At 43.4% G+C, this 24,606-nt stretch overlaps 3 protein-coding genes across 3 annotated transcripts; 1 reads left to right on the top strand and 2 right to left on the bottom strand.

Moving 5' to 3' along the window:
* Positions 1–45: 45 nt before the first annotated feature.
* On the bottom strand, positions 46–8,273 carry LOC135494669 (uncharacterized). The gene is made up of 15 exons (XM_064782863.1): positions 8,083–8,273; positions 6,987–7,400; positions 6,485–6,723; positions 5,890–6,083; positions 5,269–5,458; positions 4,994–5,130; positions 4,553–4,775; positions 4,223–4,357; positions 3,878–4,069; positions 3,376–3,571; positions 2,333–3,010; positions 1,843–2,024; positions 1,542–1,659; positions 1,060–1,320; positions 46–781 (listed from the first exon to the last, which is right to left on the bottom strand). The coding sequence occupies exons 2-15, from the start codon at positions 7,390–7,392 to the stop codon at positions 717–719; spliced, it is 3,216 nt and encodes a 1,071-aa protein (XP_064638933.1). The 5' UTR covers positions 7,393–7,400; positions 8,083–8,273; the 3' UTR covers positions 46–716.
* A 423-nt stretch (positions 8,274–8,696) lies between these two features.
* Positions 8,697–12,645, top strand: LOC135494846 (FMR1-interacting protein NUFIP1-like). Its single transcript, XM_064783138.1, has 10 exons — positions 8,697–9,065; positions 9,347–9,447; positions 9,599–9,724; positions 10,130–10,192; positions 10,374–10,456; positions 10,614–10,706; positions 11,114–11,358; positions 11,515–11,718; positions 11,814–11,992; positions 12,245–12,645. Exons 1-10 carry the CDS (start codon positions 8,873–8,875, stop codon positions 12,539–12,541), a joined length of 1,584 nt encoding a protein of 527 aa, XP_064639208.1. The 5' UTR covers positions 8,697–8,872; the 3' UTR covers positions 12,542–12,645.
* Positions 12,646–15,833: 3,188 nt separating this feature from the next.
* Positions 15,834–24,385, bottom strand: LOC135494777 (uncharacterized). Its single transcript, XM_064783041.1, has 4 exons — positions 24,277–24,385; positions 21,979–23,650; positions 21,635–21,797; positions 15,834–21,402 (listed from the first exon to the last, which is right to left on the bottom strand). The coding sequence occupies exons 2-4, from the start codon at positions 23,524–23,526 to the stop codon at positions 19,415–19,417; spliced, it is 3,699 nt and encodes a 1,232-aa protein (XP_064639111.1). The 5' UTR covers positions 23,527–23,650; positions 24,277–24,385; the 3' UTR covers positions 15,834–19,414.
* Between the last annotated feature and the right edge of the window lie 221 nt (positions 24,386–24,606).

Genomic DNA, 24,606 nt, shown 5'->3' with positions numbered 1-24,606 from the left:
AATAAATTAATGTTTCGACTTGTTCTTTCAAATCGTCATCGTTGTTTACTTTACATAAATACATCCAAATATTGATATGTATGGGGTCATTTCGAGTTGTTCATTCTTCTCTTATCTATACTTGATACATCTAATACATCAACATTTTCAAACAATACTTTTATTACATCAACGTGTTATTATCGTACAAGAATGAAATACTGTATGAGGTCATAATCAATTTCTTGGATATGAACTACCCTGAGAAAGCCCCTATTTGAACGCTCAAGAATTTTAAAATTTGTACAAAACGAGTATTTCATGAACAAAATTTATGTCGCTGCTGACCCATTTTCCACTTCAACAATCTACTGGGATTGCATCCGAATAGGCTGCCAATCCTGCAGATCCCCTGCACCCAATCATGGCCATGCTTTCTGCGCCGAGCAAGCATGATAGGTCTCTCCTGATTGGAGAATACTGGTCCCCGATTTGAAGGCCCACGTTGGTGAACGGACATTTTGTTTGACGGTGACTTCTGCAACAACGTTCTGTAAGTTCCAGGATCGAGGAGTTAGGATTGAGTGATCTTTGGAAGACTTCGGAAGGCAGGTTTCACAACCCCTACAGAGTGATGTATTCGCTGACTTCATTCATGTGATGCGGCCCGTTCAAAATATGGTCTGAAATCATGTGACTCTCATCACATTGCCTCCTCTAGGTTCGCCGAGGATTTCTTATGATACCTCCTGTCCAAGACGAATCTTCTGTCTCATTTGGTACAGCTCGTTCTCTAGCTTCACTGAAAGAAATAGAGAAAAACACTGAAATACTCTCGAAACCATCTCGAAGAACTGGCATTGCTTCTGGTTCGAGAGTATTGCAAATGGCCACCCAAGATCTTTCAATGGATATCCCAGGTGTATCAACAGATGCCCATCCGTTTGGCAGCTAGCGTACCAAATTCAGTACCAATAGAAAAGTATTTTTCAGGAGCAAGAGAAATTAGATCACAACTCAACAAAGCTCTTGTCGCATGCATTGAAAAAGCAGATAGGCCTCTAACATGCGCTCTGTTACCTGCAGTAGCGTGGTACTCCATGTTCTTCAGTAGATCTATAAACGCCTCCGGCAGGATGGCGCCACCCACTTTCTCTCGCCACAGGTTGAATGCTTGTACACATTTCTCCTTTTTGGCACCCTCGCCACAAGAACTCTCGATGTTGCTGATATCTGTCTCCTGGAGCCGAGGCTCTAACCGGGACACCACGTATTTCCAATTCATGATGATGATATGGGCGGAGCTGGCCATCTCAAGGATTGTGGCGAGAATTTCTTCTTCTGGAAATGGAATGTCAGTAAATTTGTTTTACGCCAAGACTTCACGGGCATCTACCCGATAAGGTTGCCGGTCATGGTCGCTGAAACTTTAACCATAGGCCATGCAGGGCCCAGTTAATATATATAACTGGGGTGTATAGACCGTATAGACCTTAAGGTCGACGCTCATCTTTTGGTCTTAGCAAAATTGCTCAAATAGGGCACGAAAGGAGTTTCCCTACCTCCAATATTAGCATCACGCTCTATTTTGTAAACATCTCCCCACTGTTGCAACTGAGTAGCAAACTTTGTACTTCCACTCGTCATGAGGGCATTCTTGATCTGGTCGAACAGCTCTTTCTGAAGAAGAAGCCACAATACAGGAACGTCAGTACTAGTAATTGTGCTCAACAGTGTACTGGAATGATGTAAAATCTATACCCATAAAGTGTCGCCTGGGGTGGTCGATACACAAAATGGTATAACTGTCATGTCATGATCATGTCTAGAATCAACACTTGTCAATCATATCGTGGTACGAACCTGCTTTTTATGCGCCTTCATCTTGCAGTACCAATCCCACAGCCACTGTGAGAACCTCAAAGGATCGTAGGCAGTGGCGTCGTTGCCTTCCTGCGTCGAGTCCAGCTTCAACATCAGCCGGAGGCGCTGGGAGTTCTCCATGCTATTCGATAACTGCTCGAAAATAATCTCATCCAGAGGATCTACAGGGAAAATATCAGTGTCATATTAGGCAAAGGTACCCAGGCCACCGTGTTACTTTGGCCGATCGCAGTGAACAATCGTAGCCTTCAGCGCTTTCTTGAGGCGACATGACTGGCAGGGCGAGCGCTGGGAAGCAAACCCCATAGGGCCAAAGGTTAGGCCTACGCCCGGGAACTTCCAGAACTTACTTCTTGACCATTCATAAGCACTTTCTGACGGCACCGTTATGCCATGATTTGTACCTTTGGATACATTAGACGTTTTTAGATAGACCCATTTCGATACTCAAAGTGTTTTTGAGGCTTACCATCTGAAGTGCCTTTGACCGTAGACGCTCTCGTTGTCTTTGGAAGAGTAACAGAGAAATCGGCCACAAGATGCCACCCCTTGTTTGGGTCACCATCGCCGACTTCATCGCTCTCTGCCTCCATTTCGATCTCACCTAGCGCCATGTGGCGCCAAACCTGAATGAACCCCTGGTATTCCGATTTAAAGTGCTGCAAGAGAGGATTCTTGACCTCGATCGAGAACTCCCTGCGGGAAATATCGGGCATATTCCGACGATAAACTAACGGAATCACTTCATGGTTGTATTGCTTATTTTTTACATTCCCGTGGAAACGAATCTCTAACCTTTGACCGTCTTTCGCAAGAAAATCTCGCCCAACAGGTGGGCCAGAATCGAAACCTTGATCCTTGACCTCTGACCCGAATTTCTCCGCCTTCCAACCAATCACACAGTTCGTTACAAGTTTCCCCGGATCACTGGACTTCTGTTTTAGCACCATTTTCAATGTGTAGTCTCTCACGTGATTGCTTATGCAGGTGGCTGCAGTTTCGCACTCCTCGGCGGAGAGAGGCTTGTCCATTCTCATTACAATGAAGCCAAATCTTGGTGACCGGATCTCGAATCGTATTTTCCCGTCTTCTACAGTTATACGCCGCTTTAATCTAACCACCCATTCTCCGTCTTCATTCAGTTCAGCTGAAATTAAATACAAAGGCACTGATGATGATCACGGATAAGGGAATCACGCACATTCAACATCTCTTGTCTCAACTTCAAATCTATCCTTGCCTGGCGGACAGTAGCATAATTTCCATCACTTCCCTGATATGGTTCCGTTATGGAAAACGTATACGTGTCTCTGCTAACCCTTTCAACGATTTCATCCATCGAGCGGTGGAAGCCGAAAGCTAGATGAGTTTGAGGCAGTAACACTATGCACTTCACCTTGTGCCACATGTCCACAGAGTCCATTTGGACAGATTAGTACCATCTAGAGAAAGGGACAGAGCATCATCTGCAGTAATCTCAAGTCGAAATGGAGATGTTTTCTTTGGACTCACCCAGGCATCTATCCGTCTCATCCTCGATCTCCTCCGAACAAGGCGCATCGGGCAGGGTGACGATGACAGGCCGACCGAACTCTGTGATTCCTCCAATGTTGGCTATTCGCACCACTGGACCGGTCGACCGAACGCTGCTGCAAGCATCGTTGAATTTCTCTAATTGTTTTACTCGACCTTTCGGGACGGGTTCAACCTACAGCAGAGATAGAACTATATCTATCAACAAAGTCAAATGTTCACCTCCTACGATCGGGTATGACTTTGGCCGATCGAAATGCTCTGAGACCACTACTGGTCAAAGGTAACCGAGTAAGCCTCGAGGTTTCTTTGACACAGGCAACATAATTGGCGCATCACTACAGGGTGAAAAGGGTGAAAAGAAAAGGGCAATGGAAACTTCAGACAAAATCTTACTCCGGCATCAAAATAAAAACATTGGCATCATAAATGAAAACTAGGAGCTACGGTACTGCTTTTTCAGCAATTCTGTCATACACACCGATATTTCCAGATGTCGCGACTCATTCAGTGCACCTTTCGGGAACATGAGACTGACTCCTTCGACGACATTTGAGGCGAGAGTTCCCCCAATATGAGCGAGCCGGCGATCATCCTTCTTCAGACGGGATACGACCACTATACAAAGCTTTGGAGCAAGTCTCGACAAGTTAGTCTCGAGGAAACGAACGCCCTAAAGAAGAAAAGACAGATTGTTCATTTTCCAATTCGCACCAGGGTCCACATTTAGGAATAAGAATCGGATTCTGTGTACTTCATGCATCCCCACATTGGGCAACCTTGTCTTCAACAAGTACACAAGGAATACATGAAGAAGGGATCTTACCTCGAAATCTGTAAACTTCGTTTCAACTCCGACACAGTCATTCCAGATTCCATGCTCGTCCAGAACATTGAGTACGAGGCTGTAGTACTTGTCGTCTGCTGAGCAAATACAAGGAATGGCGATACGGGCCGGCACCTTGAAAAATAAGAGATGGTGGATTTGGAAATTGCTAATCTTAATCTGCACTGAAACCGTCCCTGCGTATCAAGTTGCGTCAGAGCACAGCTCTCGCATTACGAAGACACGATCTTGCTTTTGACACGAATTTGCCGAAAGGGAATGTCGCAATCACTTCATCGTTTCACTCGCTGGCCAACAAACCAATCCTACCTCAAATTTCAAGTTGCCTTTCTTTGACTCTACTTTGATAACGCTACTACACAGTTCTTCTCCTTCCTCCGCCTCGAACGTATTCCTCGTCATTTTGGTGTATTCATCATCTGATACGACTGTAACTCTGATGTCTTCCTGCCTGACTGGCACAACCTTGGAAGGGTAGGATCGGATGATACAGGCTACACCATCATCGTGATCCATTTTGTCTTTGGGATATCTAAAAGGAGGCAACAAGAATCGGTGAAACCGTCACGAGTGTAACATGGTTGTCGTCCTGCCTGGCGGGGAAAACCTTGGAGGGGTATAGGCAATGGCCAAGTTTTTCTAGAAGCATAGAAAGCTTTGTCCTTTGTGAGAGTTTGTATTCAGCACCACCTTAGAAAGTTCAGTACATAGTAGGAATTAGTTTTGGATAGAATTCCAAATCAAACTTACATGAAAAACGGCCAGAGTTCAGAATTCCTCTTTAAACTTTCTGCCTCTTCTTTAATCCTCTTCTCGTCATCTATCTTCCTCTGTCGATCCCGTTCCGCCGCATCGACCTTCTTCTTTGCCTCGATCTCTTTTTGCATCTGAAATTGAATTTGAAAATGACACTTTTTGAAAATTTTCGACCAAGATCATGTGACTCCTGGGAGGGGGAGCTACGCCCATGCACATTCGCTCCTCCTCATTTGCTCACACATGAAATAGGTTGATTCGTTGCTTACCTCTTCTAACTTTTTCTTCTCCGCCGTAGCCTTTTTCGCCTCCTCCTCTTCAATTCGTCTCTTCTCTCGTTCCTCCTGTCTGATTTTCTCCCGTTCTTCCTCCCTGACCTTCTCGTCAGCCGACATCGCCTCTTTCTTAATTTTGTCCAATTCTTCTTTGATTCGTCGCTGCGCTTCTTCGTGAGCGCGTCTGAAATCACAAGCGAGTGGATTCTTTTCTAATGACTAGAAAAAATAACTGAAAACCATTTTGCAGGCACAACTTTGCGAGACCTTCAAGTATAGTCCTAGGTGACTTGGTCCAGTAATTCGGACAATGTGGGTTCGCTACCCAACACTGGTACAGTATTCTTGTGGCATGAGTAGCTTTTGATAGGCTCCTTCTGCCTGACGAAGTCATTAAGTCAACCACCGCAATTGGTATGCATCTGTGCAAGCACGCAACAACGGTCTACAGGTGCAACATGCGAAAGAAATAAGGAGGAAGAGAAGATCAAAAATTAGGAAGAGGAGGGAGTGGGAGAAGAAATGAAAGAAATAGATAGAGAAGATGAAGAAGCAGAAAGGGTGCGGAGAGGGAGATGGATGTGCAGGAGAAGACGACGAAATAAGGGTACACACCGTTGAATTTCCTCCTCATGAAGCCGTTGTCTCTCCAAAAGGTCTTTTCTCTCTTGTTCCAACTTTCTTTTCTGTTCCTCTTCATCCTGTTGTTGCTTGGCTACGGTGTTTGCCTCCGATTTCATGGCTTCATACTGCTTCCGGTACAGGGCTTCGATATCCGGCATGTCTCGGACGACTTTTTGTTTCAATACCTTCGTGAGAATGATAAAACGGTTATCGTAACTGCTGACTTCCTAAAGTCGACCATATTCGTTGGTCAATGTTCTGTCGAACGGAGTTAGATATTCTGAAAGGACGTACCACGTCGCCTCTATATGGACTACACCTTACTTCGTTACCCCTTCCGTCTCTGGAGCGAAATGGTACGTACAAAGTCACAACCAAAATATGCCCGGATAAGTTCAATTTGAGACCAACGGGTGGACCTGTGAAGTATCTAAGTTGATTGGATTGGTCTGCCTGTCTGTTCGCAGCCCTGTCATCCTGCCTTGGCAGCATCGGTCTCTGTAACTTGGTGGTGCCAATGTCATGCTAACTGAAACAAAAACCGCAGAATGTGTTTCCATGGTGTTTACCCTGTCGATGCCCTTACCTCTAATCCTGCCGCCGTCTGAAGCCCTGACACCGCCTTGGCAGCATCAGCCGCTGTGTCCACAACGTCCTGGAGGATGGTCTTCATCTGCTCGTCGACATTGTTAGAGCATTTGATCAGAAGTTCGTACAGTGATAGAGTAGTCGTGGCATTGGAGATGTCCCGCTCAGTCAGTTTGGCTTTTGGTTTCGTGGGCTGTCTTGGGGTCCGGTTGGGAGTTTTGGAGACAGGTGATTTGCCTATTATTGTGGTAAGAGAGAACAGAATGTGTCATAAGGAGTGCGACGTACGCCGGGTGTCTAGTTAGAAAAATTTGTATTCAAGTCCTAGACATAAATGTATATCTGCTTGCCAGTGTCGAAATGATACACCCGCACAAGGTAATTTATTTAGGTAGGCGATGTGAACTTGTCTTTGTCTTCGCCTAACGTTTTGGAAAAGACAACCTCAGACCCAAAGCAATCTTTCTTTGGAGGCCAGATGGTAAGTTTATTGAGCTTACCTCTGCCTTTGCCGACCACACCCGGTTTCGCCCCTGGCCTCTCCGTCTTCTCCGACCCACCATTTGCGTCGCGCGCAGACGTCACCTCCGTCGTCTGCTTCCCATTCTCCTTCTCCTCTTTAGGCCGCAAACCTTCAATCCTCTTTTTCATGGCAGCGGATATAGATTCCAAGATGGCCGCACTTTCTTGCGAAGCTGAGACCAGTTTGTCCGCATATGCTCGCGCCAGACGCGATGCTGATGCGGATTTTGTCAACTGGACATCGAGGTCCCTGTAGAGTTGTTCCAATGTCTGGTTCTCTTTGACAGCCTCGATTCGACTGAGGTACCCCCTGAGAAAGGCATTGGACTCCTGCATGGACCTGACGGGGTCCGACTGCTGAGGGGACGGCTTCGGGGTTGGCATGCTGTTATCTGAAGCAATGAAGGATGTTATATCATCTTACTTAGTAGTTGATTAGCGCATCGAGTAGAAAGAACTAGACGTTCAGTGAGGAGGACAAATTACTACTATTCACAATACATGTAAATTGTAGATTTGAAAAACTTAGACGTACATATGTCGGGGGGGGGGGGGGGGTTGATATCTGTGGCGATGTTAAAGCGCCAGTCGTTCGCCATCTCATATATAACACATCTCTTCCAACCATTGTTATAGGAGTGTCAGCCTATAACGGGCGCCACGCAACTACTGTATTTCACTACTGGTTTTCCCGCCGATACAATTGTATCGATTCGTCGCCCGGGTTTTGTCGCCTAGGAAACCAATCAATGCAGTTCATGAAAATGACAGTATCGTTACAGATTGGGAATGATTTTACGACGCATGTTGAAGGCTATAGGGTTAATAGGGGTAAAATTTGAACCGTGATGTGTTTAGGGATTTACAGTTCATCTGCAGAGTTTTTAGCTAGGCCTTGCTACTAAGCTAGTCTAAGTGGTACAATTTTAGCCCCAGTACAATGGTAGCCCTACAGTGTAGAAATAGCTGGTCGATCGCATTAATGCATACAAACGTTGATTTTAAAATGTTCTTCATCATCGTCGTCATCGCCATGACACTGGGCCATGGCACTGTAATCATAATAAACCTTACCTCGACGTCCTCTATTATTGAAAATCCGTATCCTTATATAAGGATTCCATGTGAAATTCTGACTTTAAACGTCGCATTATATCATGATAATTTCCAATGCTACAATCCACGTGAATTTAAACCGTACACTGAACTGCTTTTAGTATCAAACACCGTATTCTGTTAGATAGAAAAGCTATTGATCTTCTAGTTACCGTGTGTAAACATTTATTTATGGTATGGTAGGCCTATAGCTCTATATATGGAATGTCAACAAAGCTAAGTAGGCCAAGACCCAATATGGTCAATAAGACGGTACCAGACCGGTGTAGAAGTTTAAAATGTCCTAGGATAGAATGCCCGGGAAACAAAGGATTCTATTATGCGCTTCAATCTCTGAGCTATTGACGGTCAGAGTTTCTATAGAACCATATTGCAGAATACAATAGGGCCGGGCACTTTTTCCAGGGGGATATTTGTTACTGTTACACCGGGACTATAGACCATTTTCTCACCCAACTTTAATGTCAAATCGGCCAGGAGCAGCCGTGACTGTGTTCTACCTTCCGTCGTGAAACGCCATATCGGACTACGGCCGAAGACGGTAGCACAGTCGGCCCAGTAGGAATTTGACAACGACGACCACAACATCATGTCAACAATCGCACGTGGAAAATATTCGCTCGATTTTGTCACGAAATAAACACTGTTTTCTCCTAAAATATCCCAAAGATTCTTTCAAAAACCCCTCCGACTATTTTATGAATACCTTGTGATCATTTCTGTGTTGTTAAAAGCAACTTAAACTGTAATGTATCGCGGCATACCGGGTGGACAACGACCACCTCCACCAGACTTTGGTAATGGTAGAGGATTTTGGCCTGGACCACGAGGTGGGCGTGGTGGAGGATTCAATTTTCGAGGCGGTTACCCATTCCCTGGTGGGCCACCTGGAGGTCCTTCACCTTTCCATCCAGTACCTGATTGTAGATATGAAGAATTTGGTGAGAACTGTAACAAAACGTATTTCTACGAGCCACATCTGACATCAAATCGAATGAAATCGTCATCACTGACATCACCGAAGCGTATTGCTAGATAGCCTACATGACTAGACATGTTCAACAAAGACAAACCAAACGCCAAACAATACAGAAGCGTGCAATCGAAATGTGTGGAGATTTTTTTTGTGTAGTATGAAAATCCAGGGATCAAAGCAGATCAAGTAGACTTACATATTGAAAGCTACTTTAGCTCATCAGAAAATATATTTGTTCCATTCCAGGCTGTCCATCTTCCGGGCCAGCGCATTCAAGAGGTGGACCAAGAGGGAGGGGCAGAGGTAGAGGTAGAGGTCACCATGGCAACAACAATAACGGACAGAAGGTGAATGTTCAGTGAATCAGTAGATTTATAAATAGACATATTTGTCACAATTCCTCACTTCTTACAACTGTAGACTGATATGAAATAACTATAGATTCTTGCAAAACCTATCTAGAATGGAAATTTCATATCTGTAACTCCCCCTTTTCAGAAGCAGAAAACAGAGAAGGTGAATAAGAAAGATCTTCCAGAAAACAACGCATTTTACTGCGATGTGTGTGATCGTGGTTACAAGATGGAGGACAAGTTTAAAGAACATGTAGATCAACATGTTGAGGTTGGTTACTTGTTAAAAAGGGACTAAATAGGGAGGAGCCGAGGGTTAAATTGGCCATCTTTGGATAGATTATATGCGCAGTAAGGGTGATGGGTCATGTTTGATTCACCATTGAATATGTTCCGCGTACAAGCGTGAATAGTTTTGACCTACTGTAAGATGTGGGAGACCCCTATTGGCCATTTTGTGTAACTTTTATCTGTCTACTTAGCTGCTGTCTATAGAATCCCTTTAAAATGTTATATCAAACTGAGTAATCTATGCAGTTCTCGTTGAAAAGAATGAACAATCACCCTGTATTGTAAAACTGTACGACCTGCTTAAGGAACTGATACCACTTCTGTGGTTCTAGCCTTAAAAAATCTCAATTTATCTATTTTCATATCTTGCTCATCCTTTTTTCAGTGCGATGTGGAGAAATGTACATATGTTGCCTCCCCAAAACTGGTCAAGCTACACTATGACTTTGTAAGTATTCAAATGACATGCCATTTTATGCCCGAGGGTCCCCAGTATTCTTTTATTTTGAGTCCCGTATGAGATTCTCTCCATTTGAAAGCAGTCTCTCCATAGGCTCTATAGTGATCTTTGGGTGAAATTGATGTTACTTCCATCCCAGCGATCTCAACTCAATTCTACCCTATTTCAGCAACATCGTACAGGTTTGGCAAAGAAGATCTGGTCCTTGGAGTCAGCTGAAGACATCCAGAAATGGAGGGATGAAAGAAAAAAGTAAGTCATGGTCTTGAGCTAGTCTCACCCCTTCAATTCAAGTTAAGTTTTTAATTGCTTTAAAAACACTTTCAAGGCAGTGACTTCAGATCGACGAACATTTGGTAATGTAAAACATAACTGATTTTCAGCTTGTTGATTTGTAACTATTTTTCAGGAATTTCCCAACAGCTGATAATATTGCCAAGAAGAAATTGGTGCGAGATTCTCAGCACTCAAGAGGAGAAGTGATTGAAACTAAACAGTTTGGGTAAGTTGACCGCTTAATCGGTAATCTTTTTGAGCGGACACTAGGTGAATAGTTTGCAAAATTATACAAGGATTCTGCAGACCTACCATATGGGTGTATGCCCCTTGACAAAGCCAGTAGGCCTGAAATTGGACTGAAAGCTGTCCCCTTGATTATCCGAAGTTAGCTGCAGCCTTATCCTGGCCCTCAGAGATTACAGCTGAGGAACCAAAACAAACAAAGAGACATTGCAAAAAGCATTACAGTCACAGCAGGAAAAATAGATTGCGATACTAGAAAAGACCTCAAGATGATTTGCTGACTTTTCCATCTAAACTCTTCATATGCAGAACATAGCTCAAAAGATATTTGTGATAGAAACTTTCTTCTGTGTGCAAGTACACATTCGGACATTTTTGTTTTTACAGTAAGATGAGGGGTGGAGGAAGAGGTCGGGGACGGGGTGGCGGCCGTGGACGAGGTGGAAGGAATGATCGCCACGGCAACAAAAGACAGTGGAATGATCGTAATGACTCGCACCATTGGCAGAATTCAGGGCCGGAACAAAAGAAAATAAAAACTGATGGACAGGGCCAAAATCCAGTGGAAGTGAAGCCACATGATCCTGCACTGGACCCGTTATCATATGTATTGGAGGAGAAAAAAGCCTCGGGTAAAGTTTTATTCGATTCGATTTCAAATGTCAAATTTTTAATGAACAGCAGAGGCCTTTAATTTAGTTATATCCTGCTAAGAAATGACATTTTAAAACATCGTTTTGTGATCTGTGTTCTCAGTTTATCATTGACCTTGAACCCTGTTCTTTCAGATGAGGACAAACCTCGTGATGTCCCCGCGAAGAAATTACAGCTGTGTGGAGGCTTGGGGTCGTTGATCTCCTCGTACGGGGATGTGACGGACAGCAATAGCGAGGAAGAAGAACCACTGGTGAAAGTAAACACACTTGAAAAATCTGGCGTCAAAAGTTCACCTGGAAATTTGCCAGCATCTAGAGATACAAGTAGTTTACAGTGTAAGTGAAAGCCTAATTTTGAATCTTTGTGCACGGAAGGTATGCCTGTTTTCTCTTTATTGTGCTGTGCTTAAAACCTCTGATATTCTTTTCAGCCTGGCCTCATAGTCAACCTGATAAATCTCCACCCAAACCAAGAGTGACGGAGGAAATGCCAATGCCTCGACAATGGCCACCAAAGCGTAATCGTTCTGGTCGGAAGAATCGTGATAATCGAAATAACAGACCACAGCCTGCTTGGAAGAAAGCCCAGACGTCAACACTGCTTGAAAAGGTTAGTGTTTAAAATGTATTCTGCCTGGTTTATTTGCTCCACATGTGCCCCTAGAGTCAATGGACTTTATTCTCAATCTGTTAAATAAGTTTATGAACAAAAGGAGTTAGTGAAAAGGAAGAAAAAAATGGCTGTTTTCTGTTTTAAAAAATGTCTTCCGGGATTGTGACTGAAAAATGTCTTCCGGGATTGTGACTGTTTTATGAGATGGCTTATCTGCATTTTATCATCTTTTCTGATCATCTTTTTCAGTTGCTTGCCTCGGATATCAGACACGAGAGGAACGTCATCTTGCAGTGTGTACGTTACATCGTGAACAATAACTTCTTTGGTATCGGACAGAAAGCTGAAACTGTGAACAGTGATAAGATTTCAGAAATTGAACCAGTGCGAGTTGATGAAGACAAGGTTGGTGAGATCAAGAGAGACGGTAATGAAGAGAATAAGGAAGAACTTGACAATAATGTAAACAGTGGTGATTTGGTTATTGAGGATAGGTCTGTTGTGGATGAGGATATTTGGGAATCAGGAATGGCTACTGCAACTTGAGAATAAGAAGAAGTCATAATTGAAATGTGATATCTTGTACATATGCCTTATATGCATCATGTGTATAATTGATTGAAATTTTAGAACAAAGATTATTTGCAAAATTCCTTCTGTTTTGTTGTATGTGAGTGGAAAAGTTCAAAACTTTGTCCTGAACTCAATTTATTTTGATGCACCCTGTACCTAAGACAGCAGGATGTGTGAGAACCGCTTCAGGGTTGTGCTGAAGACAGATATCAAGTTTGTTGGGACACCCTGTACAGGAAATGGCACAATCATGGAACAGACTTATTGGTGTTGTGCTGAAGACGAATATGGGTTGTTTTGGGACGCCCTGTATAGGAAGAACACCATCATAAGTAACAAATGGAACAAGATTTTGTTCCAAACGCAGCGGCGACCTGGAACAAGATTGCTACACTCGCCACGTCCAGGAACAAGATTTTCTTGGGTTTTCCTCAATGTCACAATCAGTGATACCTGTATGGTCTTCATACAGTACACTTTCACATACTGTAGCAAGCAACGCTGGTAGTGACCCAGGCACCCCCATTGCAATGACGTCCTTTAAACTCAGTCCTATAAGACAGACGATCGCGAGGTTGTGACATTACTACAGTGTCTTCAGACAACTCTCCATAATATCACTGTTGCACAGTCTGTGATCATATGATTGCCTATTGTTCATACGTCGTAGTCTAGTGGTTGTGATGTCTCCATGCATGGCTATTGGACGGTCTGTTTTTGTATTGCATGGCGGTGACATTGTCTTCGTGCGTGGTTGTGACAGACAGAATCCCCACATCAGTCGCAAACGGGAGGGTCACTGCATGCATTCTCTCATATACAATTACATGTACTCCAATAGCAGACCTCGGTTAAAGCTTAACTAGATTGCTGTATAGGTAGGTTTTTCGTCAAACGCATATATCATATAGTTCGCTGCTGGTCATATACGGCCGGGCAGGTTTGCTGCGAGAGATGAAAGTACTCTGAGAACAAGAAGGGAGCATTTTCCATTTGAATTATCCCGCCCTTCCATGGTAGATGGTCTTTCTCCAGTATGAATACAATAACCACGAAGATAATGTTCTCTTTCGTAATTTGAGGGCACAAAGAGGGTAGCCTAAAACTGCAGTGTTTTTTCTCCCGTAGGAATACAGTCCACCATTTGTTTCGGCGTATAGCTTCGTGACTCCGGTGCAGTCTTGCCGCCAGTGGTTTTTCTCCCGTGCGAATAGAATGTGTGGTATGGTACTGGGTTGAGATAAGGAAAAACCAAGAAAACACTGACGTCAAGGACCAAGAAAATCTTGTTTCAGGACGCGGCGGCCGTAGGGATCTTGTTTCAGGTCGCCGCCGTGTTTGGACAAAATCTTGTTTTCATTTACTATATGCACCGGGTGTCCAAAAAGTATTCGCATTCGTCTTCAGCACATCCACGAACAGTTTGTCTCATCCTGTTGTCTCTTGTACAGGGGGCATCAAAACACTAACCTCATATCTTGATCACAACTAGGGGAAGATTGGTATAAGAAGGTGTTGTTTTGTACAGTGTCCATTATTCGTCCTCGACAGCACAACCGCAAGGAATCTGTCCAATGATTGTGCTGTTTCGTGCACAGGGTGTCCCTACAAAATTTATATTTGTTTTATAAAGCCATGAGACGTTTGTCCCTTGATGGTATACATGGTGTCCTTAAGAGTCGGAGACGTGGATGTGATGATTGATGTTGTGCATGCACTGTGCCCTAGTCTGGACAGCAGACATATTGTCAAAAAGTCCCACCCAATCGGTCATCCTTCTTGCCAATTAGGGATTGTTTTCCAAGAGATCGTGGCTTTGTCGGTGTTAGACAATATAGGACAGTGCCAAGTTCTTGGCATATCGAAAAAATGTTGCAATGGTATGGACACAAAGCAGTCAGACATTGACAGTCAGTGATGTCTCAAAACATTTTTTCGCGGTTACCAATGGGTCCGCGTTGGACTACACTTTGGACGTAGAGGACCGGCCTCGTCCTGTCGCCATGAAGGAAAGACGGTCAGGATGACGGAATGGACTGCATTGGAATCTTCATTGGACGAGAAGAACATGCCAAGGTCTGGGCAGATCACGATGGTGGCAAAGGTCTGGACATCCCTGTCCTCGGGTGATAGGCATAGAAAGACAGAGTGTCTTTGCGCCAGCTCTGTACAGCTGTTGAACAGTCCCCACCCAGTCAGATATCCGCCTGGGAATGGCTTTGCGAAAAGATTGTGACTTTGCCCAAGTTGGACAACACGATAGTATCCAGGTTTGGAATAAGTCAGACATCCACCCTGGGCAGTCAATTATGTCTTAAACAGTTTTCCGACTTGGTCCATAGAGGACAATAAGATTGTGCCAAGAGGACAATGACGCATACGTTATGTCTCCATGTACGTCATTTCCCCCTGGCATTGCCAATGCAGGACTTGGCGTCGTGACAATGTTGCAAGGACATAAACACTTACAGCTGTCAGCAGATATCCTCCATGTCTCACGGGAGTGGGCAAATCATGATAGTCTGGACATCCCTTTCCGTATGTAATAGGCATATCGATTTGGCGACACTGTTTTTCTACAGATGATGGTCGTGGTGCTGTGCCGAAAAGTTGATTTTTTCAAATAGTTTGAATGGATTGCCAAGAGATTGTGACTTTGTCTGCAGTGGACAATAAGAAGATGCCTCGGGTCTAGGCCTAGAGTCAAGTGCGGACAGTGTGGACCAAACCAGGGACATCATGACCAGTGGTCAGTGACCATAGCCTGTACACCACCACAGTCCCTTGTCCAAGCTGGGTTAACAAGGGATTGTGACTTTGTCCGATTTGGGTTCCCTGGGGACTGTGACTTAGTCCGAGTTGGGCTCCTAAGTGATTGGTTTCCGAGGGAGTCCAGTTGGGATTGTGACTTTGTCGTAGTTAGGTTGGTTATCAAGCAATTGTGAATTTGCGAAGTTCGCTTTCCCTGGGAGAGTTGGGTTCAAAAGGGATTGTGACTATGTTGGAGTTGGACAAAGACAGTGTCACAATGCCAGGACATGGAGAGACATTGTCCCCTTTTTGTGCCAAATTCTGTGTCCCTGGCAGGGACCATTTTGGGGCTAGTTCTAGTCGAATTTGTCTTCAGAAATGGGCAAATAAGAAACCAAATCACAAGCAGAAACCTTCACAATCAGATATGCCTCTTCTGCCTCAAGAATTTGAAGACGCAGATGTCTGACATAGAGCGCATGAAGTATATATTGTTAAAAAAACATAATTATGTTATCAAAACTTATTTTTATTGCAGATTATAATTCGATGATTAGCAAAATATACAAAGACCACAATCTACAACAAAAACGAAACGCCTTTATATACAAGTACAGGGTGTCCCAGAAAAGTGTCGACTATAGTAAAAGTTCTTCCAAATAATTAGTCATTGTTCGAATATGATGTATCAGTGAGGTTTTACAAGCTCACATTTTCAAAGCTCAAACTTCAACCTTTGTCAACAGTGGACAGCTTAGAATTTACCACAGCGATATATTGGTTCATTTCCTATCTGAGGTTATACGTCAACATGTTCAACAAGAAAGCTTTGAAAACTGACCAAACTTGAGAGATAAATCAACAGCATTTTGAACTGCATGGGAATCCTCACGTCAAAAGATGGCATATTTGCCAATTTTGACGTCATGACATAGCCACCCACACTCGTCAACATAAAACGTAAGCTTGCTAAACCACACCAATTGTATTTCTGTACTCCAGTCGTAGATTACCAGCCAAGATTTACTCTCTAAATACATTTCACAGTTTTTAGGATCTGGTTTACTCAGTATTAAGAAAAGAAATTACAAAATTACAAACTGTTAGTAGAGTTGCCAACCCTGTATGTGGGAGGTGTATCAGGGGCCATTCCCAAAATGTTGCCTTTTTTCAAAATTTCGACCGAAATATTTGTACTTCTCAGTACTTTTGCAAGTCTTCAGTACTCAAAATGGATAATTGAAGGAAATTTTTAGTAACTTTCAGTACATATTTGACACATTTTGACAAATTGCAGGACTACTGAAAGCACTGATGGGTTGGCAGCACTGTATTATAGGCCTACAAGCACAACTACTTAAGCTAATGACAGGATATGATATGTATTGCCAATCAAACTTATTTAAATATTGATTTATCTAGGCCTGGTTATTGAAAACAAGTGAATCATTATGTTGGCGTTGACTTTAATTTGATGGTGCTGTCATCTCCCTCAGTTAGCAAATTAGACTTTACATCATGTTAAAGTGAACGCCAAGTTAGGGTCTAACTTGTTTTACACGACAAGGGCCTGGTATTAGCTGTAACAAAATTGCTGGCCTACTTTTGCATGTATATACAATACACTTTTCTCATAATTCTTTAAATATCTAAGGTCCAATTACACATGCATATTTTGTCATTCAAAATATTTTTAGCACACCAATCAAATTGAGTATTGAGTTGTTTTCAAATCGATGTTCAACTGTTGTGAACATCAACCCAGTTAATTTTTAACACGCAAGGAATATAAATTTCAACATTGCCATTGTGCAGAGATATACAAATACTCTAGATGCCAAGTTTCAGCCACGAGGCATGCAAGACAGCAATTGTGTATAACTGCATTTCTATTTTCCTGGACCACCAGTTATTACGAACAGAGTATCCCTTAAAGAGACTCTTTTTCAACAAATTCGTGTTTTACATACAGCCAGATTTACAAAACCAAACAGACTACAATCAGATAACACATGTAACACGTAAGGGAGCACTGATAAAGTAATGTAACCCAAACAATTCATGCGGATTTTGCACTCTGACCTAATTTGCAAAATGTCACACTACTCATCGATACATCCCGCATTACGGTCCCCGCTGTTTCACATAATGTACACGCATGTTATGTTAAGTTCTGGCAGGCAACAGCAAATAGATGTTGTCATAAAGAATTGCTGGGTTCCAGTATGTGCGCATGAGTGAGAGAAGGGCATCTGAGAATTTCGGTCCCACCTGCACATAGGGTAGCCCCTCTCCTAGTCTGAAAATTGGGGTTTTCATGCATACACTGTGAATGGCCCCTCATTCCACAGAATCTTCGTACATTTGTAAACTATAACAATATCTGAAAAACACTTCTACAATTCCAGATTAATCTAAAATACTACATGTACACACACCCATATCTTACACTATTTACACACATGTATTTCATATTAGGATAACGCTAGTTATTAGAACTTGTTGATGACTTTCAGTTACATCATTTTAAATATGTCTTTTATAAGTTACATGTATTGAGGATCAGTATACGCAATGACAGTCTAGCTGAATAAAGCTATGCTTCCTACTTGATTTCATGACGTCTGAACCAGAGGTAGATGTAGGTGGGTCAGTAAGGAAGGTAGGTCTATTATATTGACAAACGATTACAGATTCAGAAGTATCATACAACATCAAGTACAGGTCAATACTTGGATTTGACCATCACAATCAACATTCCCCACAAGCTCGCACGAAGGTCAGGGTTTCCGCCAAGATTAAATTTGAGGGGAGCAAAAAAATTTTGGTTTTTCTTAAAAAAGGTATATGACCCCTCCTGAGACGTTTTTTGGCCCTAAAACCGCTACAATTGGCTCCCAAATGCTCTTATTTTACATATCAAATCATGAAAATTACTCATTTGACAGTAAAACAAACTTTAGTGCTCAAAATTAAGGGGGGGATATCCCCCCTTGAAATATTTTAGGGGGGATGAATCCCCCATCCCCCCCTCTGGCGGAAACCCTGCAGGTGGAAGGTGAATGAAATGGAACACTGGTTGGTAGGAAAGAATCATGTCTTCAGCCTTTAAATGAGATCTTGTTGATGTGGCCTGGTGTCCAGGACATGGGGGCAATTAGTCCATACCAAGTGATGTACATTTCATTTAGCTTCCACCTGAGGGCGACCTTGTGTGTAATGTTGATTATTATGGTCATGTATTCAGTACAAATACAACAATAGTGTACTAATCTTGACAACAGAAAAAATCATTAACTTTAGAAACACATCGCTATGAACAATTTTAGTGACAATTTCTGAGGCTACAATTGACTGCATCAGTGGTCTAGTCCGTCATGACTTAAAGCATGCAGTGACGCACTCAATTGCACATGACAACATCATCGCATCGTCAGATGCGGTACTTGCATGCAAAAGCATTCCACCATAGAATGGTGATTTTAACCTATAGACGGCCAGTAGCCATGGTCTTTTCATTGCCAACCACAGTAACTCATAACAATACCAGGGAACAGTGACAACTTCGTCAACTCAACTCACACAATAAATGCATTGTAAACAAACGAACTAATTACAAATGTACATATGAACATTTGATGATTCTTAAAAGTTTTTGAAGGCAAGCTGATTCAGATCGTGAAAATATGAATCCTTTTAAGCCCACTCTTTGGAAATGACCTTTCTTCTTACATACATAAGCGACACGTGGCAAGTGACAACCACTGGAACTGTGTTAACCAAACATTAAGGGTCTGTAACATTTGTTGAAATAAGTCTCAATGTGGGACCAACCGGAGAGTGTTATCCTACATTGTCGCAAGTCATGAATTGCAACAAAATATTTCTTACAAAAAAAACACAGGACTTTGCACTTCTCTTCTTGACTGTGCCACTATGTTAAGGCGTTTTCAGGAGGGGAAAAATCGGAAATTCTTCCGAAACATGTTTCATCCCTGTTAGATTCATGGCCAGGATCAACCTACACTGCATCAACTATTTAAGATATTTGTGTACAACACAAAGTCTCCTTTCAGAGTACATGACAGAGAAAATTTAACTAACATTGCCAAGACAAACTGGCAAATGATCTTTCAGTTTTCCGAAATTCTGAAACTTGCCGCCACATTTCACACAGGAGCACGACTGCTTCTCATAACGGCAACTCTGCTTGTGTACAAGCAATGCTTCTTGCGCCGAGAATTTAGCTCCACATTTAACACAGGCGAACAAATCCGCGTTGTTGCCGTGCATTTTTTTATGACTCGCCAAACTACGAAGACGCGAGTAAACTTTGCCGCAAATGTCGCACTCGTGGAAGGCCTCCCTCGGTACGGGAGAGCGCCTCACATACGTCACTTTCTCAGTCCGTGCAAAACTCTTCTCTCTCTTTTCAAAATTCGACAGAGCGGAGTCGAAATCAATGACCATACCATCTGATTCAGATTCAGAATTCGACCCAATATCTTGATCATCCTCATGCGTCGTCAAATGGTCGCATAAACTCAAAAATTTCACGAAGACTTTGTCGCAGACTCTGCATTTGTAGATACTGTTGTCCTTCCGGTACAATTTCTTACTCACACTTCGAGACCGACTGGAACCAGGGGACCCCTTCTTTCCTGAAGTAACGTTGCTCTTTTTGTGCGATGCAATATGGGCATTCAAACTAGCCACAGTTGAGAATGTGCGATCACAGTAATCGCATTCATTGATCCCCTTTTCTCTTCGTCGTTTTTTCGTAAACGCTTCTTCCTCTTTATTTCGCTGCCGCTTTGTGACATTTTCATGCGTTGCCATATGAACCTGTAAACTCGACGTGTTCCTGAATTTATGACCACAAACTTTACATTTACAGTCCCCTCTCTTATTTGTGTAGAACATGGTGTCGGCCGCACCCGCGCTGCTGGCCTCTTCCTCAGACTCGCTGCTACTGCCTGAGCTACTTTCATTGTCACTTTCCTCAATTGGATACTCCGAGCCAGGGGCGATCATCTGATGTTCCTCCCGCCGATGCCAGGCTAAATGACTATAAACCGAACTCAAACTAGTGAAGATCTTTGTACAGTACTGACACGGATAGTGTCCATCCGTACCCGGGCGGACACAATAATGATTATTGAAACGCTTCAACGTGTGGCACAGTTTTTTGCAATATGGACATTGTTTCGGTCCAGTGCTCGTTGTGAACATGGGGGGCGACTTTACCCGCCTGCCAGCTCTGTCTATGATGCCAATGATATGGGCATCTAAGTGCTCCATGAGGTTGCGCGACACTTCGAATCTCGCCCCACAAATGTTACAGGCATGACTCCCAGTGTCATTTTCCATGTATTCAGCCTCGTAAGTATCAGGAATCGGGACAGGTGCGGGTTTCCGTTTGACATGAGTCCGCAGTGTGTGCTCGGTCAGCGCTGAATGGTCATGGAAGTGGTCACCGCACTTGTGGCAAGTCAGACCTACTACCTGCTCCGATTCCTTGTGGGACTCCACGTGCTTCGTCAAGGCCCGAGCATTTGTGAACCCACGTCGACAGAAATGGCAAATGTGGAGTTCGTGACTGATGTCAGACCGGTCTAATCGGTCATCAGCCTCATCCATGTGTGCGCTCAACGCATCTTTGGATTCAAACCCATCATTGCAACTGTTACAGAAAAAGGCATCGCTAGCGCAGTATTTTGACCCCTCGTGTCGCTTGAGGTAGAATGACGTATTGAATTCTTCATCTAAACAAGTACATGGGAACGCATTGCGTCTTTTATGCAGTTTCCACATGTGAGAGCACAACCTGTCCTTCGTTTCAAACACCTCACCACATTCCGCGCAGAACGCCTTCGAATCAACGCCACCTGGATGCTTCGACTGAATATGTTTTCGTAGCAGCCAACAGCGCGAGAACTTGGCGTCACATGACCTGCAGTCGTACGTTTTGACCGATTCTTTCGCGTGGAGGCGAAGATGGAGGGTGAGGTCCTCCTTTAGAGGGAATTTCTTTCCACAGAGGACGCAAGCATTTTGATCAAATGCCTTGATGGACGGAGGCTCTGAAAAGGGCAGAAAATATATCAATATACACGCTCAGGAATGAAAATGACCAGAATAAAAAAAATCCTGAAATTTAATTTTAATTTTTTTGCTTTGTCACAACATTGTTCAAGATGAACAAATGCCCCAGATCAGATTTCTTACAAAAGCTCACTGTCACTAGTACATTTCATGAGAAGGCCAATGCATGCCAAAAAGACGCAATCGCAATGGTCTGCAGTGCATACTCACCAACGCTTACAAACTCTGGCTCAGACCCAGAATCACCCGTCACATCGAGAGCGTAACCAGCTGGACCAGGCTGGCCCACCTCCTTTGCCGTCTCTGTAGTGTAGGAGACCACCTCGACCATCCCTGCTTCTTGAGGGTTGGAGATGACGTGCTCTTGGTTACCCTGAAGTAAAAAGACTGAATTAATTCATTCACCAATATTCTGCAGCAGGCCCTGCACAGATTACTTTTGTGAACATCTGAACTACATGTACTTTTGTTGCCTTGAAATATCAATTTCTAGTTACTTGATACATGTGTATTACCAGACAAACTGAAATGGACCATGCTCCTTTTCAACATACCTCAACATATATTTCAAAGCATTCCGGCTCGATCTGTGGTTGTGGCTGCTCCAGTGCCTCCCCTGTCGACGATGCAGCAGTCCCTGCACTCACGGCCTCCGCATACATGCTCGTCACGGGCAACTGACCCCCAGACGTCGTCGCAGTTTCCTCAACCACTAACCCATTGGCCTGCAGCAAGGCTTGGTCGTGCTGGTCCGCATACTGAACTGGCAACTGTATGAATGCATTTTCTCCACCAGTGTCCAAATCGCCTGCAACATTCTGCAGAACAAGTTGACCATTTTCATCGGCAACGAGCACACCAGCAGCAATTCCCTCCGGTGCATTCAAAGCAACTTTGACCAGTCCTTCAGGGGTTGATAAGATCGCGTACTGTATACCATTCTCTGTCGTGAGATTGATGGGTCCATCTGTCGGAACGGTTTGTTCACTGTCGGGATTTACGACGGATAATAACCCATCCGGAGTGACTAACGTAAATTGTCCGTCACCGACTGACTGGACGTCACCCAACGACTGAACAACATTAATGAGACCTTCTGGAGTGGAGAGCGTGGTAATCTGCTCCTCGCTGGCTGCTTGCTGCATCGACTCCAGCTGCTCACCAGAAATGACGTGAAACTGACCATCGTCCACAGGAAGAGTACTGGCACTTGTGACTGCTGCAAACTGCTCAGCAGAAATCATTTGCCCGTTAGCACTTTCAACCACCTCAGGATTTAAATTGCCCGCAGTACTTGTCACAACTATAAATTCTTCACCATTTCCCTTTTCGACAGGATTCTCAACTACAGCTGACCTGGATCCTGGATCCTCCGTGCCAGCAAATTGTCCTTCACTGGCTACACTAGACGCTGGATTTACAACTTCTGGCAACATTGCTCTGAATTGTTCCTCAGTGATTGTGCTCGGCTCTGAAGTCTGTATGACACCAAACTCTTCCCCAGTAACAGCATTACTGTCCATTACCTCAAAATGTCCACCCATAGAAGATATGGCTGTAACAGGTATGGCTTGAAACCGTCCGTTGGTGACCGTATGTGGAGCATTCTCATCTAGGCCCACTTCAATTTTACCACTAAAGACAGGATTGCTCATATCAGGTTCTTCCTTGAAGATCTGAACGGGTCCATTGTGGTCAACGGGCTCAACCTTGACCCCAGAATCGGTAAAGTTATCTAAGGAATAGGCTGTATGAGCTTGCTGTGCAATACTGGTAGTAACTGTAGCCTCTGGGGTGCCCTCAAATATCGCAAACTGGGGTCCACTGATGGTGCCATCATCTGGCAACTCATACTTCACAGGAACATCACTAACGTGCTCAATTGCAACGGAAGAGTCAATGAAGCCTTCAATTGCGTAATTTTGACTGGACGTTGAAACTACAGTCTCTGAGGAGTCGACAGCAGTCCCAACAATGACGCAATTAGCATCACTACTTATGATATCTGCAGCAGTTTGGTCACTCTGAGTATCCATCTCCTGTACAACGCCCTCCAAACTGTCGGCTGTGTAGCAGATATCCGATATCTCGATTTCTGCCATTTTTACATGCTTCTCCCGACAGAAGCTCTTTTGGAATCACAATCCTTCTACCAATAGTCTGGAATCCTTCCACCAAAAAGCTAATACGATCGTCACCACAGCACGAGCACTTTTTACCACCAGGCTGGAAAAAAAGGAAAGCTTTTGAGGGCATGATTCATATATATGACTTTTAAAAGGATAAAAAAATAAAGTATGACAAACTTTTACTCCTTACAGCAACATCATGATCAAGACAACCCTTGATCCTGTTTGGCAGCTAACAATAAGTTTTAGCAGGGTGCAGCACCCTAGCTGCCTTATCATGTCATCTCAATCAAAGGCAATAGGCTCTTTACCGGGAAAAACAACCATATTTACAATAGGTTTCCACGGTCAGACTCCAGACAACGCCTCAGCGGTAGGCCTACAGGCGCAGCGTATCTGGCAAAGGGCCAAATGGCAACCAAGCCCAAACAATGGTGTTTTCCCCGTTTGTTTTTTCGATGGCCGGGCACGGCGGACAGTATGGATATAGACTAGCAGAGAAATTACTCCTGTTGTTGCCTCAATTCTGCATAATGCCAAGACGACTTGTCCGCACAATCAGTAGATACAGCGATGTATGTGATGTTGTTTTGATAGCTATGCCTATGGCTTCTAAGGATTCTCAGCCGGTCGACCTGGACCAAAATGTATGCTCCATATTTTCTTACTTGTCCACTTAATCTTTTAATTCTTGTGGATTATTTTGATGTATAGTATACTAACCAATCATCAAGCACCGTTAGGTACCAGGATTTATATCTTTTGATAGCAGTAAAACGCTAAATTATAAGTTGAAAATCGACAAATTTCATGAAAATTGTAAATTTTTTGGCCGCCATTACTGCAATACAGAGTTAGCAAAACACCCGATTATGATAAATCAACAAAATCAAACATCCAAGATTCCTGCCTAAAAAATGTGGCATACCACCACAAACTAAAGAGGATTCTTTTCTTGCAATAGATAAGGATGATGTTTTGTACTCTTTATACAATTATTTTTTGTGCATTTAGATTCACCGAGTGCTAACAATTATCAGTTCTATTTTTCTA

Source organism: Lineus longissimus, chromosome 10, assembly GCF_910592395.1.
Source record: "Lineus longissimus chromosome 10, tnLinLong1.2, whole genome shotgun sequence".
NCBI classification, from domain to species: Eukaryota; Metazoa; Nemertea; class Pilidiophora; order Heteronemertea; family Lineidae; genus Lineus; species Lineus longissimus.
Note: the sequence above shows the minus strand (reverse complement) of the source record. Positions and strands in the feature narration are given on the sequence as shown.